We start from the raw sequence: 18,707 nt of genomic DNA on the forward strand, positions 1-18,707 counted from the left end.
ATACAAATATTTGAGTCTCTATTTCCATTTCTTTGGGTGTATGCCTACGAGTGGAATTTCTGGATCACATGGTAATTCTGTGATTAACTTTTTGAGGAACCACCAAACTGTTTTCCACAATAGATGCACCAGTTACATTTAATTTCTTCACATCCTAACCAACACCTGTTAATTATATTTTGTTCATTATAGCCATATTACTGGGTGTGAAGCAGTATTTCATTGTAGTTTTTTTTTTTTTTTTGGTTTTTAAGTTTTTATTTTAATTCTTATATTAGTTATATCAGTTTCAAGTGTACAATATAGTGCTTCAGGTGTACAATACAGTGATTATATTAGTTTCAGGTGTAGAGTACAGTGATTCAACAATTCCATACATCACCCGGTGCTCTTCGTGACAAGTGCACTTCTTGATCCCCACCTATTTAATTCATATCTCCACCCCTCCCCTCTTCATGTAGTTCTTTTTTTTTTTTTTTTCCACTGTAGTTCTGATTTGCATTTCCCTAATGACTAATGATGTTGAGCATCGTTTCATGTGTTTGTTGATTATTTGCATATCTGCTTTGGAGAAATATCTATAAAGTCCTTTGCCCATTTTTTTTTTTTTTTTTTTTTAGTGTTTATGTATTTTGAAAGAGACAGAGAACATGTGCGCATGCATGCGCATGCATGCACATGAGGGAGTGGGGGAGGAGCAAAGAGGAGAGGGAAAGAGAGAATCCCAAACAGACTCTGAGCCACCAGTGCAAAGCCCAACATGGGGGTTTTAACACATGAACCTCAAGATCATGACCAGAACTGAAATCAAGAAGAGTTGGACGCTTAACTAAAGTTGGACGTTTTAATTAAAGTGTCTTTTTGTTGTTGAGCTATAAAAGTTCTTTATATATTCTAGATTGTAGCCCTTATTAGGTATATGATTTACAAGTATTTTCTCCTGTTCTGTAAATTACCCTTTCACTTTCTTGATAACATCCTTTAGTTCCTAGGCATTTAACCCTTCATTCAGCAAAACCACCTTAACTATTTATCTTGGACCTCCCTCTTTGTTTCAAGTTTCTATCTGAAAAACACACTTCCTCCCTCATATCTGACATCAGAAGTGACCTTACCCTTCCTGGGAGACCTGCAAGAATGTAGTTTCATCCCTACAGCATAGTACTGTCTCAATATAACAAAACATAATAATCATAGCATTCATATAACAGAGAATTGCACGCTTGTAGTAACAGAGAGGTACTTTTTTCTTGCAGATACTCTCAGGGAATAGCCACTTCGGCTCAGGTCATGATCTCACTGCTTGTGAGTTCAAACCCCGAGTTGGGCTCTGTGCTGCTGACAGCTCAATGCTTGGAGCCTGCCTCAGATTCTGTCTCTGTCGCTCTCTGCCCCTCCCCCACCCCTCTCTCTCTTGAAAATAAACATTAAAAAATTAGAATATAGAAAAAAATTAAAATGAGATTCATTGTGAAACACCCCTCTTGGTATATTTGTTTCTAGCTTTTTTATATTCGTGGATTATTAAAATTTTGTTTAGTTTTACATAGCTGTAATTATACATTTCCTATGTGATTCTAAGTTATTCATAAATATTTTGATGGCTGTAAAACACTTCATTTTATGATTATAACGTTGTTTAAAATTACTACTATTTTATTGGACATTTAACATGTCTAATTTCTTGTTATTACACATGATGTGATACATGTTTTGTAAATAAAGCTGATTTTACCATTTTGTGATTACATCCTTAAGATAAACTTCCAAAATGAAAAGTATTGGGTCAAAGGGCATGAATCTTTTATGGATATGTGTTTAGATCCAGTATTACTAATATCAACCTATCAATATTCATTTAAACGTAGGATCACTCTAGTATATTTTGTTTATTTATAAATTTTTACGTTGATTTCTTTTCTTTTCTTTCTTTCTTTTTTACTTTAGAGAAAGAATGTGAGCAGGGGAGAGGGACAGAGAGGACCTTAAGCAGAATCTTAGGAGCCTAACTCGAGGCTTGATCTCATGACCCTGAAATTGAGTCAGTCGCTCAACTGAGTGAGCCAACCAAGTGCCTCACGCTAGTATATTTTAAAATATATTACTACAACGTGGCAAGAATAAAAACTTTAAGGTGCTGAATCGAAGTTCTTAAAAAATCAATTTGTAGGGGCCCCTGGGTGGCTCAGTCAGTTAAGCGTCCGACTTCAGCTCAGGTCACGATCTCACGGTCTGGGAGGTCGAGCCCCGCGTCGGGCTCTGTGCTGACAGCTCAGAGCCTGGAGCCTGCTTCCCATTCTGTGTCTCCCTCTCTCTCTGCCCCTCCCCCGTTCATGCTCTGTCTCTGTCTCAAAAAATAAATAAACGTTAAAAAAAAATCAATTTGTAGAACAAAACAGATGCCTGGTACAAACAAAAGAAAAACATCCTTACTTTTCAATGCTTTTTTTTTTTTCTCCATTCTTTTTTACAACATTGCAAAAGTAACTAGCAATGTTTTACTATTTCAGTCTTAGAAGCGAGGACATTGTTAATCTAAGGAAATCCTAAAACCATTCACGAATAGTCAAATGAAAATGGGATAAGGCATCAAGCTTGATCAGTCAGTAGCAGATCCATAGGGCTCCTTGAGCTGGTACTGATATGGCTATTGGAGTATATAATAAAGAACAGAAACTCCTATTATCATCCAGATGCTTGACATTTAGATGACTATATAATGTTAACCATAACTTGCAGGTTTCACAATTAAGAGACTATAGTCACTGTACCTCTGCCAGCAGGTGGCAGTAGATATTGTAACTAGTCCTTGGGGTTCAAAATGTAAAATCTTTTGCCTGAGATTTTAATTTTCAACATAACTTTTTATATTTAAATAATAACAGCAGTATACTTTAGGAACCAGATGGATTCATCGTGTCATCATCTTGTCCCATATTTATTTCTGTCATTGGTACCGACCAGAATTTTACAGTGTCAAACAATCAGTAAATGATAAGCTGCATGCACTTATGCTCGTCATAAGAGACCACTGTTGTTTTTTTTAAAATAATGTTTATTCTTGAGAGAGAGAGAAAGAGAGAGAAAGCACAAGTGGGCAGAGAGAGGGAGACAGAATCTGAAGCAGGTTCCAGGCTCCAAGCTGTCAGCACAGAGCTGGACGCAGGGCTCAAACCTACGATTGCTTTGGCTATTTGGGGTCTTTTCTGGTTCCATATGAATTTTAGGATTGTTTGTTCTAGCTCTGTGAAGAATGCTGGTGTTATTTTGATTGAGATTGCTCTGGCCATCTCATTCTTATGTCCTTCAGAATTTAGTTCAAATTCTATGTCATGAAGATCAACTGACCACCCCAATTCTCATTTATTCATTCATTCAACAAATACATAAAGAGAGCACTTATTGTGTTCAGGTAATATTAGGCATGGAAATACAACCATGACAATGGTGTAGTTCCTTTCTTCAAGGGGTTTATGGTTTGTTTTTCTTTTCTTTTTTTAAGTAGGCTCCATGCCCAATACAGGGCTTGAACTCACAACTCTGAGATCAAGAGTCACTTGCTCTGCGAACTGAGCCAGCCAGGTGCCTCAAGGGGTTTACAGTTTCTAAAGCTAAAGTTAATTACAATGCAGAAATAAGTGATGTAATAAAGTGTACAATAAAAGCATATAGCCGCCCCTTGCTTGTATTGGGTGTGGTGGTCAGGGAAATTTTCCCAAGTTCTCAAAGGTGTATAGAGGATTAGCTGGCAAAGTAGACAACAGCTACATAGAGAGACATAGAGCATGATTAGAAGCATGGAAGCATAAGAAAATATCTGTTTTATTTTTATTTGTGAGAGAGAGAGAGCACAAGCAGGGGAGAGGGGCAGAGGGAGAGAGAGGGAGAGGGAGAGGGAGAGGGAGAGAGAGAATCCCAAGCAGGCTCCATGCTCAGTGCAGAGTCTGATGTGAACTCCTCACAGGCCTCGATCCCATGACCCTGGGATCATGACTTGAGGCAAAATCAAGAGTTGAATGCTCAACTGACTGAATCACCCAGGTGCCCCAAGAAAGCATTATAATCTGAAGACCAAAATCAAAGCAAACCAAAATTTTCAAGGATTCTAAACACTTAAGTTTTTCTAAATGCTCTCTTTCCAGATCTGCATTTAACCTAGGGAATAAGCTAGTCAAATCTGTATCTGTCACCCTAGGGGATGGACTGGAATAGAGCATGACCAGTTAGAAAGCTGTTGCAGCTCAGTGGACAAATGCCAAAAAATTTATCAGCTCAGGCAGGGCATAGAATGGAGAGGAGGGGTCACATGTAAATGTCATTATGGAGGTGAGCCAATCAGCACTGACTGGATGGGATGGGAGTAAAGAGAATAAAACATGACTGCCAAGTCTCTAGTTTAAGAAGCGAATGCAGAGTGGTAGAATAAGTGAATGGTGGTCTAGGGATCCCCATTTCTTTGGGGGTGAGGTGAACTAAGGATCATTGAAACTAAATTACTCTCTGATGATCACACATCTGAGTGTCACAGCCCAGAGTACAACGTATTCTCTGTATGTTCCTCCAGATCCACCCTTCCCTGCTGGGCTCTTTGCCATGGCTGGCTATATACTGCATCACCTGAACTTCTCTGTCACCTAGCTTCTAATTGGGTTTGGTCCAGGGGAAAGACAGAGATCAGCGTGGGAGGAAAGTGATTGACATATGCATGTTCCCTAGCTTTTTCCATGCACAGCTCAAGTTTTATCAGAGATTGAATTTCTTTAGATCAGTGTTTCTCAAACTAGTGATGAACAATCTTTCTTAAATTACCACCCCACCAATGACCAACACCTTAAAAAATAAGTAACAAAAGTGAATTACTAGAAAAGTGAAATTAAAAACTAAATACATACAAAATATAATCCTCAGGTTTTCTAAAACATAACATTTGGTTAAAAAAAACATAACATTAGTCTGTTAAATTGGTATAGAAGTTTCTAAATGCTCACTCTCAGTTTCTGTCCTTCTCTCTTCCTAGATGGTTACAAACAGTTTGTAGATGGCTGGCCCCATGTTTACAGCTATAGCTCTGATGATTTCCTGTAAAGTTTCCTCCCAGTGCTCCTTTAGCCCTAGGGTGGTAATGGCTTCTCAGGATTGTTTGTCCATAGATGCATTACCCTTGACTTTGCTCAGACTTCCTAAATAGTTCCTTCATGAAATATCCTTTTTTCCCCCCAGCTTTATTGAAACATAACTGACATTCAATAAAGTGCACAAATTTAAAGTGTGGAGCACGCGAATTTTGACAATGTACACTTTAAACCTATCACTATGACCAATAACCATACTCTACCTCAAAAGTTTCATTAAACATTCTTTCTTTTAAAAAAATTATCATTAAACATTCGTTTTTTTAAATTTTTATGTAAAAAAATTTTTTACTGTTTATTTATTTTTGAGACAGAGACAGAGAGTGAGTGGGGGAGAGGCAGAGAGCAAGGGAGACACAGAATCTGAAGCAGGCTCCAGGCTCTGAGCTGTCAGCACAAAGCCTGACACGGGGTTGGAACTCACAACAATGAGATCATGACCTGAGCCAGAGTCAGATGCTTGACCGACTGAGCCACCCAGGTGCCCCTAGACATTCTTTGGAAAAAAAAATTTTTTTTTTAATGTTTATTTACTTTTGAGAGAGAGACAGGGTGTGAATGGGGGAGGTGAAGAGAGACACACAGAATCCAAAGCAGGCTCCAGGCTCTGAGCTGTCAGCACAGAGCTGGATTCGGGGCTTGAACCCATGAACCATGAGATCATGGTTAACTGACTGAACCACCCAGGCACCCATAAACATTCATTTTTTAAAGCTCTGTGCCAAACATGGGGCTTGAACTCATGACCCCAAGATCAAGAGTCACATACTCCACCAATTAAGCCAGTCAGGCACCCCATATTACTAAATTTATTTTTATTTTTATTTTGGAGAGAGAAAGATAAAGACATAGCACAAGCTGGAGAGGGACAGAGGGAGAGAGAGAGATTCTTAAGCAGGTTTCAAGCTCAGCGCACAGCCCGATGTTGAGCTTGATCCTATGACCCTGGGATCATGACCTGAGCCGAAATCAGGAGTTGGACGCTCAACCGACTGAGCCACCCAGGTGCCCCTCATTAAACATTCTTGAATTAAACATTTTGAATGTGCCACTTCTTCCCTGTCAAAACCCTGAGTCCTGAGCCCCCAAAATTCATGTTTTCATAAAGTTCAGTCATACTCTTTATACTCTATTCTATAATTTTATAAATACTCTTAGATGATCAATTATCTAACAATTATGTTTTATTTCTGTAACTATTGTTCATTCATTTAAGATCATTACCATATTTCATTTTGTAGCATATGTCTCATTGATCTCAGAAGAACACTTGGTAAACAGTTGTTTTAATGTAGAACTGTTTGCGAGAAATAGAGACCCACACAAACTATTTAAATACAAGGGGATTATGGTAAGAAGCATTCATTTCAAATAAGAGCAGTGACATGGCTGGGCCTACCTCAGCACTGGGACCTCAGCACAGGTGACCATCAATGCTTGCTCCAGTCTAATCCTTTGTGATTAATTTGACTTGGTTCTGCTCCATGAATCTGCATCCTTTTGTCTCACTACCGGCTGGTAATTTCACTCCGATATCTCATCTTTTTGAGTCAGAACTTGCTGCCAATTGAGGACTCCCTACAACCTACCTTGTGCCAGGTGACTATCCTTGTTCCAATTAGCTGAAGCTGGGAGAGCACAAACTGAGGAAGACTTAGATAGGGGTAGAATCTCTGATGCGGGGGTATAAGTGGGTCCAGAGGGAGAGGAACCTAACTAATATTTGCTCATCAACTAACATAAAGTTCTTATATAAAAGTAAGTTTTTAGTCAACTCTATTCATTCTACAGCCATCTTCATTCAAATCTCACCTAACCTTTGTATTTATGCTTTTCTTTGAAAGTGCTGAAAGAATAATCCGTAAGGCTGATGTCACTAGCTCTTAAGGGTATAGAAATCATTGAAGTTGTTAAGAGCAAGTTTAAGCTTCAAGGGCTAGTGGTTAGGTTCTAAAAAGTTAGAGAAGCTTCTCTGTGTACTTTTTAGAGCTTATCATATGCATGATGAAGCTCTAAGAGGGAAGTAGGGTATACAAAATTTCCCAAGTTATTTTTTTTATCACGGAAACCTTTTCCCACGGGCTTATTAAGGGAACATGCTTTGAGAGATTATTCATCTGCTAAATACAGTAGAGCAATTTAAAAAAAGTGCCTTATGTAAGGTTTATAGTCTACATAGTGCAGGCTCTGTACTGAAGGGTAGAACTGAGCCATGAAGTTTTGGCTGTTTGCCTATCTTTTTTTTTTTTTTAACGTTTATTTATTTTTGAGACAGAGAGAGACAGAGCATGAACGGGGGAGGGGCAGAGAGAGAGGGAGACACAGAACCGGAAGCAGGCTCCAGACTCTGAGCCATCAGCCCAGAGCCTGACGCGGGGCTCGAACTCACGGACCGGGAGATCGTGACCTGAGCTGAAGTCGGACGCTTAACCGACTGAGCCACCCAGGCGCCCCATTGCCTATCTTTATTTACTTTTTTTTTTTTTTTTTTTTTTTAAGATTTTATCTTTAAGTAGGGGCGCCTAGGTGGCTCAGTTGGCTCAGGTCATGGTCTCATGGTCTGTGAGTCTGAGCCTTGCATCAGGCTCTGTGCTGCTGACAGCTCAGAGCCTGGAGCTTGCTTTGGATTCTGTGTCTCCCTCTCTCTCTGCCCTTCCCCCGCTCATGGTCTCTCTCTCTCTCTCAAAAATAAATAAACATTAAAAAAAACATTTAAGATTTTACCTTTCAGTAACCTCTATACCCAATACGGGGCTAGAACTCATCATCCTGAGATCGAGAGTCAAATGCTCTATTGACTGAGCCAGCCAGGCACCCCTATTTGCCAATCTTTAAAATAGCCAGGATCCCAGAGTGTTAATGCCTTTATGAAGCTGCAAAATGGGCACCTGGGTGGCTCAGTCGGTTTAGCGTCCGACTTCAACTCAGGTCATGATCTCGCGGTCCGTGAGTTCGAGCCCCACGTCGGGCTCTGGGCTGATGGCTCGGAGCCTGGAGCCTGCTCCCAATTCTGTGTCTCCCTCTCTCTCTGCCCCTCTCCCATTCATGCTCTGTCTCTCTCTGTCTCAAAAATAAACGTTAAAAAAAAATGAAGCTGCAAAATAATTGAAAAATAGCTGGAGTCATTAAACCTTTTGGAACAATTGGCACTAATCGGTGTGCTTATTTCAAGATACTTTGTGTAGATAATAGCTTACAATCCTTGTTTCTCAAATTTTTAGGTAATTTCCAGACTACATTTTGAAGAATGATGTAGAAGTTTCACAGCAAGCCTTTGGCTGTGGGGAATTATCATAATCAAGCCTCATGGAAAGAGGGTGGCAGCTGTTACTTTTAATCAGTGTGCTCAGCTAGGGAGGAAAATGAAAGCTCTTTGTGTTCCTGCTGGTGGATGGATGTCTTACAGTTGGCAGTTTGCCAGATTACCCAATCAGTTGTTCTTGATATACTTGGTCTCTGGAGAGGTTGAAATGCTTGGCAGTTCATTCAGACCCTCCTCCTGCTCTGTATACTTGTGTGCATGTCAGTCACCTGGGAAAGGAGCTCATCTGTTACCGAATAAATGCAACCTTGAGTTATCCTGGACTGGTTAGCTCCCTCCCACATCTTTGCTTTTTTGTCAAGTTGCTCCTGGCATGCATTCAGATCCACACAAATTGCTTTTCACATCAAAGGCAATTTTTGCTTTCCTTCAAGTTGCTCTTTTCACTGTGGGGTGGTGGAAATCAAAGAGGGAAAGACACTATGGCTGGCCAAATAGCAACAGTTACTATGGACTGTTTACAGAGCACTGTTCAGGGTGAGTTTGATAATCTGATGAGCAAGACAGACAAAAATGAAAGAATAAGAATAGTACAACCTAATCATATCATATATAACACATATACAATATGTAATGCTCTAAGTGATTCAAAATAGCAAACAAGAAATCGGTTCATTCAATAACCATTTTTGAGTGTTTAGTGTATGCCACATACTAAGTAAGGATGTACTGGTGAACAAAACCAGGTGATGAAGATTTACCCATGTTTCCTTCTAAGAGTTGAATGGTTTTAGCTTAGGCCCTCAACTCATTTTGAGTTTTTTTTTTTAAGTTTATGTATATATGTATGCATGTATTTTGAGAGAGAGAGCACACTCGAGAAGGAGGGGCAGAGAAGGGGGAGAGTGAGAGAATCCCAAGCAGGCTCTGCACTGACAGCGGGCTTGATCCCACGAATCATGAGATCATGACCGGAGTCGAAATCAAGAGTCAGACGCTTAACCGACTGAGCTTCCCAGGTGCCCTATTTCTAGCCTCTTAATTCTATTCCATTGGTCTGTATGTTTATCCTTATGGCTTTACTACAGTTCTGATTGCTGTAATTTTATAGTAGGTTCTGAAATCAAGAAGTGTGTGTCCTCCAAATGTGTTCTTTTTTCAAGATTGTTTTGGCTATTTGTGGGTCCCTTGAAATTCCATGTGAATTTGAAGATCAGACTCTCCATTTCTGAAAAAAAAAAAAAAAAGCCATTAGGATTTTGATAAGGGTTGCATTGGATCTGTAGATCACTTTAGGTAATATTGTCATCTTAACAATATTGTCTTCCAATCCATGAATATGGAACGTCTTTCCATTTGTCTTAATTTTTTTAAAGCAATTATTTTATAGTTTTCAGTGTACAAGGCTTTCACCTCCTTGGTTAAATTTATTCCTTAGGTATTTTATTCTTTTGGATGCTATTGTAACTGTATGTAGGTTTTTGAAAGCCATTTCACAGGAGTCATATTTAAAGCAGAGGAAACCATGTAAGCCATAGGGCACAGTGATGTGAAATACCTTTGTATTAAGGGAGCCATATCTAGCTGGGAATGGCTGAATGATCAAATGGTGGTAGGAAAAAGGTGAAAAACTGAGCAAGTAAAAGCGAATTTGAGAAGTGATAGACACTTCTGTGAGAAGTGATAGACAGTCAATTAGGGATTCTTGGCTCTCCTAGAAATCTGGTTAGTACTTTGTATCTTCTTTGACCTCCTACACATTTTTCTGTCCTCTGAATCATAGCTGATGATCTCACTGAGACAATAGAAAACTATGAAAAAGGAACTCTCTCATTTCCACACACTAAATTATTACTCCCATTTGCATGTGTACTCATGGACTCCTTCTTGCCCCTGGTCACCAGGGAGTAGGCATTTCTAGCAAAGGTCACTTTCTACTTGGCTACCAGGTACCACCCCCCAAACCCACCTACTCACTATTTTGCTGTCTCTTTCTCATCACTGTTTCTCTCTCCATTGCTTCATTCCCACCAGTCGACATGCTCTGTTATTTCCCATCTTAAAAACATTTTTTCCTGACCCCAGGTCCCCCTCTCACAACCACCTCATTTCGCTTTTTATGCAACAAAAGTTCTTGAAAGAGGTATTGTATTCAAGTTTTCTTTATTCGATTCTTTTATTTTTAACTAGAGACAGAGCGGTGAGTGGGGAGGGACAGAGACAGAAACAGAATCTGAAGTAGGCTCCAAGCTCTGAGCTGTCAGCACAAAGCCCAATGTGGGGCTCAAAGTCACACACCATGAGATCATGACCTGAGCTGAAGTTGGACGCTTAACCAACTGAGCCACCCAGGTGCCCCTTTACTCCTTGATTCTTATTCATCTTTCAAAATTTGCTAACAGGTAATATATGTACATGGTAATAGATTACCTTTATTTTTATACTTTAACCATCAAACTCCCCTCCCTAGAGGCAACAACTATTACCAGTTTCTTAAATAATTCTTTCAGAGATAATCTATAAATTCAAATACACATATAGCATATATGTACAACACAAAACAAATGGTGACCCCTAATGTAAACTATGGACTTTAGTTAATAATAATGTATCCATACTGGTTTATCAATTGTAATAAATGTACCACATTAAAGCAAGATATTAATAATTGAGGATGCTCTGAACAGGGGGGAAAGGGAATAAATGGGAACTCCTGTATTATCTGCTCAATTTCCTGTAAAACTAAAACAATTCTAAAAAATAGTCTATTAATTAAAAAAAAATCTACCTCACATTACTCTTAGGCCAAAAAGAAAATTAAAACTAAGAAAATCAGAGTATGTAAAAATACCAATAATAAAGGTACTACATCATATATTACTTACAGTTAAAGCAGAGCTTAGGGGAAAGTTTGTAGATGTATACAATAAATGATCAATATAAATAACTTAAGCATCACCATAGAAATTAGAAAAAGAACTGCATATAGGCCTTAAAAAGGCAGAAGAAAGGAATTAGTAAATTCAAAAGCAGAAATTGGGGCGCCTGGGTGACTCAGTCAGTGGAGCGTGCTACTTGATTTCAGGGTTGTGAGTTCAAGCCCCACACTGGGCTATTTAAAAATAAAATCTTAGGGGAGCCTGGGTGGCTCAGTTGGTTAAGTGTGGGACTCTTATTTTGGCTCAGATCCTAATATCGGGCTCCGAGCTGACAGCACAGAACCTGCTTGGGATTCTCTCTCACCTCTCTCTCTGCCCTTTGCCCGCTAATGCACACTTACTCTCCCTCTCTCTCAAAATAAATAAATAAACAAAAAAAAAATTCAGGTTCTGACTCAGCAGATATGGGGTGAGAGCTTGAAATTCTTCATTTAAGAAGAATAAAGTATACTTTTTTAAAGTTTATTTATTTTGAGACAGAGCTAGAGTGTGTGAGTGAGGGAGAGGCAGAGAGAGGGGGACACGGAGAATCTGAAGCAGGCTCCACACTGTCATCTCAGAGACTGACAGAGGGCTCCAACTCACCAACAGTGAGATCATGACCTGAGCTGAAACCAAGAGTCAGGCACTTAACTGACTGAACCAACCAGGCGCCCCAAGAACAATAAAATCTTAAAAAAACAAACAAACAAACAAAAAAGCAGAACTGAAAAATCACAAAAGAGAAGAATGCTGGGAATAATAACTATGAATGCAAGAACGAGTTCTTTGAAAAAACAAATAGTAAAAGAGATGAACTGTTAGGTAAAGGCAGAAACTAGTGGGCTGAGGAAGGGGGTGAATGGAGATTTACTTTAAAATTTTTTCAAAATTATTTATTATTAAATATTTCAAGCATACCAAAAGGCACAAACAGTAATGTGAGGCACGCCTGTGAAACCATCACCAACCTAAAGAATAAACCATAATCAAGCCCTTGTGCGCTTCTCAATTACACCTCCCTCCAGTTTCCTACTATCTTGACATTTTAGTGTTTTGTCATTCCAACGCATTTTGTAATTTTATAATTTATATACATGCCCTTGGAAAGTTATATTGTTTGCATGTTTTGAACACGATACATACTATTTTACACTACAGATTCTTCAGTCTGTTCGCTTAGTCGTTTTTCAGATGATCCATGTTAGATATGACACTGGTTCATTCTATTCTATGCGCTATTACATTGTATACACATACCACAATTTACTTATTGCTTCTTGTTGATGTCAATTAACAGATGTTTTTGCAACTATTAAGTTTTATCATGAACATTCTCGTATGCGTAGGTATTTCTTTGGGCACATGCGTGAGAATTGTCTTAGAAGTGGGGCAGACACATGTAGTTTCACTAAATAATTCCTAATTGCTCTCCCAAGCACTCGTGCCATTTAGACTACAAAACAGTTCCAGTTGCTTCAATGTTCATCAACCCCGAGGCCATGAGACTTACTTTTCACTCTACATTTCTATGTTCATGGCATTTCACGTTATACAATTTCTTGTTTTGCTTCAATTAGTCTTCACCCTAAGACTGGGTTGGGCATTATTATTCACATTTGCAGATGAAAAAAACAAATAAAAAAAAAAACCCTTCGTTTTTAGACTACAGTTGCTGCTTAAAAAAAAAAAAGTCTTACTTTTCAGCCTCGCTTATTGAGCCTTTTTCCTGTCAGCCCTGGAAAGGCTGCTTGCTTGGAAAAGAGGTTTCACTGGGCCGGGCGTCCACCGGGCGGTGTTCCTTACCCCTCCTCCACCCTCCTCGAATCCCGCTCGGAACCTTGCCATCCGAAGGCAGTCGTGGCTCTGCAACGCGGTGGAAGGACAGGGTTTGGACCACTAGCGATACCGTAGTCCCCTCCTTTTCTCCCTCCGCCCTTCTCGGTGCTCCTGCGGCGCCCTCCGCCGCGCTGGAGAAGGCGGGGTCGGAGACTTCCGGCAGCACCACTCTTCGGGATAGGCCAATGCTCGCGGCGCCAGCGCTCCGGTCACCGGAAGTGCTGCGGTCTCTCCCTCTCCGGAGCCGCGGTCGCCGAGGTTGGAGCTCTGCCCCGGAAGTCCTCTCCCTATCCCCCGCCCGCGGCAAACATGGCGGTAGACTCGGCGATGGAGCTGCTATTTTTAGATACTTTTAAGCACCCGAGCGCCGAGGTAAGGCTTCCCAACTTGATTCCGATCCTGCTTGCCGACTCGTGGACCCTTACAAAAAGTCATTAGGCGGGCCTCGACTTTTCCTCCCGCCGATTGCCGCTTTAACGCCTCACAGACATAGCCCCCTCCCCCCCAGCTTGGGTGTAGGCACCGCGTCTGAGGGAGGGCGGCGGTAGACCCCCCCCCCCCCATTTCCCCCGGCTTTCCCTTAGTTCCCCAGGCCTTTGGTCGAGCTGGCTGCTCCGCTTGCCTTGTTCTTTTGTTGTTGTGCTGTTGTTCCTGTCAGCTTCGGACCTGGAGAAGGATCACGGTTTTCAAGTTTACCTGAGGTGGTGTTTGGGAGGGGTCTTGGACAGCTTGAGTTTGACAGCGCAGGTGACTGAGTAGGGTCCCGCAGGTTTCGTGGTTCCTGAATCCCTCCTCCTAGGTTTCCTTCCTGACAGGAGTTCTGCTGTCCAGATGTGACACTCGTTCGGTTCAGGATTGCGGCGTTCTCCAGTTTGCCCTGAAACTTTAATCCTTACCTCTTGGAAGGATTTCACACATTAGGACGCGAAGTTCTTACACAGAACGCCCTTTGCGTGGAGAATACTTGGGAAGAAGAGAGTCTTGAGAGGATTGTAGCTCATCTGTCTGTGCAGCATAACTGTCTGTCTTGTCGTTTGGAGGGGCGAGGGTGGGGGTGGTGTGGACTCCTCGTTCTGTGATGACCGGAGTGCCCCTGAACGTCGGAGTGGCTCTGCGATATTTAAGTGGAAAGGAGCTAGTTAACTAACGGTTCCCGAAAGCTGGCCCAAATGAACATTAACCAGGTCCACAGAGAGAATGAAAACGGCCCCAGAGCTCACATTTCTCTTCCAGTGTAAACTTAGTTTAGTGAACGGTTCTTTCTTCGGAGCTAGTGATGATAGTGGGTAGTGGTTGTATCTTAATGCTTTGTTTGGCAAAATAAAAAAATTGACAACTTGGTGGTCTTCTAATTATTTCAACGAGTGGTTTATAGGTGTGTGAAAATAAAAACTTTTGGAAACTTGAACATGTCTTACTAACAATGAGTGAGTTTGTGGTCTCATTTCTTGTGGGTCAGTAAGCTCTGCCTGTCCCAACGACTGCCCGTACTTCAGTGACTGTACTTCCAGCTAAGCTTTAGAAAACTCGTGATGGAGTTAGTAGTTGGATCAGAACGAACCTGTCATGTGTACAGTAATAAAGAACTGTTAAAAGTGAAAGAAAGAAGTCTGTGATGAGTTGGTGATGAGTTTAGGTAAATCGGCGTTAATTCACTTGTATATTTAAAAACCTAGTATTTCTTGGGGTACCTGGATGGCTCAGTCTGTTAAGCATCCCAGCTTCGGCTCAGGTCATGATCTGGAGCTTTGTTGGTTCAAGCCCCCGGGTGGGCTCTGTACTGACAGCTCGGAGCCTGGAGCCTGCTTGGGATTCTGTGTCTCCCTCTCTCTCTGCCCCTCCCCCACTGTGTTTCTCTCGCTTGCTCTCTCAAAAATAAATAAACATTAAAAAATTAATAAATATCTAGTGTTTCTTCATTCATTCTTAGACAAACATTGAGGACCAGGAGAGGTCAGGACCAATTCTGGCAATGATTGAGGGAGGCTTAGTAGAGATCACATTTGAACAGAGTCTTGAAGGAAGACTAAGGGTTTGTGGGGAATATGGAATATTGAGCTGTTTGTTCTCAAGGAGTTTATAACTGTCTATTGGAGGTTAGGTCCACAAAAGTATGATTCAAGTTAGAAGGCAATGAGTGTGTAAAGAAACAGTGGGAATCCCTTGGTGTTTATCATCTCTCTCTTTTCTCTCTGTCTCTCTGTCTCTCTCTCTGTTTTTAAAAGTAAGCTCTGTGCCCAGTGTGGGGCTCGAACTCATGACCTTGAGATCAAGAGTTGCATGTTCCACTGGCTGAGCCAGCCAGGCACCCTAGGGTTTATCATCTTTATTCCAAAATGCTCTGACGTATTAGGTCCCCGATGAGTATATATTTAGCTCCATTTGGTGCTACCAATAAGGCTACGTGATTTCAGAGGAGGGAGAGATCACTCTTCTTTTGAGAATACCAGGGAAGACTTCATCAAGGCAGTTAGCATGTGAACTTGGTCTTTGGTGGAAGAGGAAATGTTCCACAATTGTAGATAAGAAAGCAGGGCATTCTCCTGGAGTAGTCAGTCCTCTGTGGAGTATGCCAAAAATATTCGTATTAAGTGGCAGCCACAGGGCAGTTCGAAGCCAGATCATGGAGTTCCTTGAATGCTCAGCAAAGGAGTATGGACTTTGTTTTATAGGAAATAGGTAGTTTTTGAGCAGGCAAATTAAATGACTAGTAAAATTCATTAAGTCAATTAATTGATCAGTAATACCTAAAATGATTCAGAAAAATTAGAAATGGCAAATAAGGAAGAAAAAGTGAGACGTCATGAAAGCTCGGGTTTAGCAGATGGGCAGTAATCACTGTCCACAGTTATTGAATGCTCATTTTGTGCAAGATGTGGTGCTTTCGTAATTTAAATATACTATCTCTAATTCTTTTAATAATTTTGGAAGATGCTTATCCCTATTTTATAGATAAGGAGAGTGAGTGTGAGAAGTTAGGTCATTTTCCTAAAGTGTCATAGCAGGATGAAGGCACAGTAATGTGGCTCTAAAGCCATGCCATACTGTGTCTCAGTAGGACTAAGTAGGAGGGGATAGGTACAAGATAAATTTTGGATATAGAGTTGATAGCATGGCAACTGATTGTGTGAGAGAGAAAGAGTAGTTAAAAGTTCTAGAGGTATAGTTTTAGAGACTAGAGAATTGGGAGGGCCATTGATAATAGAAAAGTCTGAAATTGGGTTTGATGGGAACAAGATAATTTTAGTTTTTGGTGTGTTTAGTGGTACACCAGAGAGATTTGCTCAAGTAGGAATTTGGAAATTTGTTTTAACAATTTCATTTATGAAAAATACTTCTGAAGGTGAGGTATAGCTCCAGGAGGGGCAATACAAATAAGAAAACAAAAAAATAAAAACTCCCAAAACCTATTGCCCTTGCCTTCAAAGAAGTTTGTTATCTGGTGAAGAAAATATTTAGTCACATTTCCCAAGGGGAATACTGAAAGGGGTTTGAGTCGTGTTAAATGAATTACAAATTGTGTTTGTGGTTTGTAGGCCACTTTATTAAAAATTTTAAAAACTTAGTAAATTTTTTAAAAAGTTTACTCATTTTGAGAGAGATTGAGAGAGCACAAATGGGGGAGGGGTGGAGGGAAAAGGTGGGGGTGGGGAGAGAGAGGGGGAAAAAATCTCAAGCAGGCACCATGCTGTCAGATGCGGGGCTCAAACCCTTGAATTGTGAGATCATGACATGAGCCGAAACCAAGAGTCAGACACTTAATGTATTGAGCCTCCCGGGTGCCGCAATTATTATTATTTTTTTTTTAACATTTATTTTTGAGGGAGAGAGAGAGAGCAGATCCAAAGCGGGCTCTACACTGACAGCACAGAGCCTGACACAGGGTGTGAACCCACAAACTGAGAACCCACCGACTGAACCACCCACGTGCCCCTATTATTATTATTATTATTATTATTATTATTAATGTTTGTTTATTTTTGAGAAACATGAACAAGGGAAGGGCAGAGAGAGGGAGACAGCAGATCTAAAGTGGGCTCTGTGCTGTCAGACTTGGGGCCAATGTGGGGCTTGAACTCACAAACCCCAGGGGATCATGACCAGAGCTGAAGTCAGATGCTTAACAGACTGAGCCACCCAGGTGTCCTGTACTTGTATAACATTTTAAAAATATACTTTATTTTAAAACAGGATCTTTTTATTTTGACTAGGTAACACATGTGTGAGGTAGAAATTCAATAGATACAAAAGGGTATACAGTAAAAAGTATGGCTTTTTCTTGTCCCTGTCCTCTAGCCATCATGTTTCTTTGCCTAGGTATTCTATATAGTTCCATTTTTACTGGCTGCATAATATTTCTTTAAGTGGTGATGCTATTTATATTATATTCTCATACATTTAGGTTTCTTTTTTTTTTAAGTTTATTGATTTATTTTGAGAGAGAGAGAGAGAGAGAGAGACACACGCACAGGGGAGGGGGTGAGAGAGAGAATCCCAAGCAGGCTCTGCACCTGTAGTGCAGATCCCAACACGGAGATCAAACCCATGAACCATGAGATCATGACCTGAGCCAAAGTCAGACGCGTAACCAACTGAGCCACCCAGGTGCCCCTACGTTTAGGTTTCTAACTTTTTACAATGATGTGATATTCCTTGATTATTTAAATTAAAAATATTTAAGTTATTTTATGAATATTACTTTCTAGAGTAGAATTGCTAGGTTAAAATACGGTCTTACAATAGTGATTGATGCTAGAAAGTACTGCTTCATTTTAGAGTTTCTTTAAGAAACTACTTTAGAACTCATCTGAACAGAAGTGATAATGGAAGTGGTAGGAATAGATGAGATAGCTTTAGCTTACCCTTAAGGAGAGGGTAAACAGAGAGGGGAAAATAGTTGCAGGGATAAAAGAATAAGGAGGGGGAGACAGCTATACTGTGACTTGTAAACACACAGTGACTCCTTCTGAAGGTAAATGTGGTTCAGAGTCCTGAAATTTGACCAATTTATTCTTCACATTCCTGCTATCTCTGTAATCCTAAATCTTCCATGATTCCCCTTGTCTTCCTAGGTTTAAGTACTCCTCTAGATATCTTAAGCGCCTACTTCATTGTAATATTTGCAACTCTCTGAAAACACAATTCAGTCAACTTTTATTAAGCACTTATTAAAAGTCTTCCATTCATTAAATGAATATGCTAGGCACTTTGATTATAACAAAGTATAAACTGAGACTTGGTTCTTGTCTTCTTGCGATACAACTGTAATGGGAGAAATAAAAAAAGCAATTACAATTTAGTGTGATAAGAGGCTTTTGATTCACAAGGAGAGGCATCTATCTAGACTTGCTCTGGCACAGGTTCCAAGAAAAAGTTAACTCTAGGGGTGTCTGGGTAGCTCAGTCAGTTAAGCGTATGGTTTTTGATTTCGGCTCAGGTCATGATCTCATGATCAAGCTCAGACAACGCAGAGCCTCCTTGGGATTCTCTTTCTCTGCCCCTACCCTTTTTTTTTTTTTTTTTAATGTTTATTTATTTTTGAGAGAGAGAGACGGA

At 40.4% G+C, this 18,707-nt stretch overlaps 1 protein-coding gene and 1 long non-coding RNA gene across 3 annotated transcripts in view; one reads left to right on the top strand and one right to left on the bottom strand.

Moving 5' to 3' along the window:
* Nucleotides 1-8,450: 8,450 nt before the first annotated feature.
* On the bottom strand, nucleotides 8,451-13,443 carry LOC147571987 (uncharacterized). Its single transcript, XR_015246740.1, has 2 exons — nucleotides 13,013-13,443; nucleotides 8,451-9,622 (listed from the first exon to the last, which is right to left on the bottom strand). It is a non-coding gene; the product is annotated as an uncharacterized LOC147571987 (long non-coding RNA).
* VIRMA (vir like m6A methyltransferase associated) overlaps nucleotides 13,394-18,707 on the top strand; it is a 58,236-nt gene continuing 52,922 nt past the window's right edge. For both annotated transcript variants that reach the window (XM_086695338.1, XM_025922841.2), the window contains exon 1: nucleotides 13,394-13,523. In XM_086695338.1, the coding sequence (XP_086551464.1) occupies nucleotides 13,461-13,523 (63 nt within the window). In that variant the 5' untranslated portion in view covers nucleotides 13,394-13,460. The remainder of the gene's footprint in view (nucleotides 13,524-18,707) is intronic.

The sequence above is a fragment of the Puma concolor genome, chromosome F2 (assembly GCF_028749965.1).
Source record: "Puma concolor isolate L17-30 chromosome F2, mPumCon1.1.hap2, whole genome shotgun sequence".
NCBI classification, from domain to species: Eukaryota; Metazoa; Chordata; class Mammalia; order Carnivora; family Felidae; genus Puma; species Puma concolor.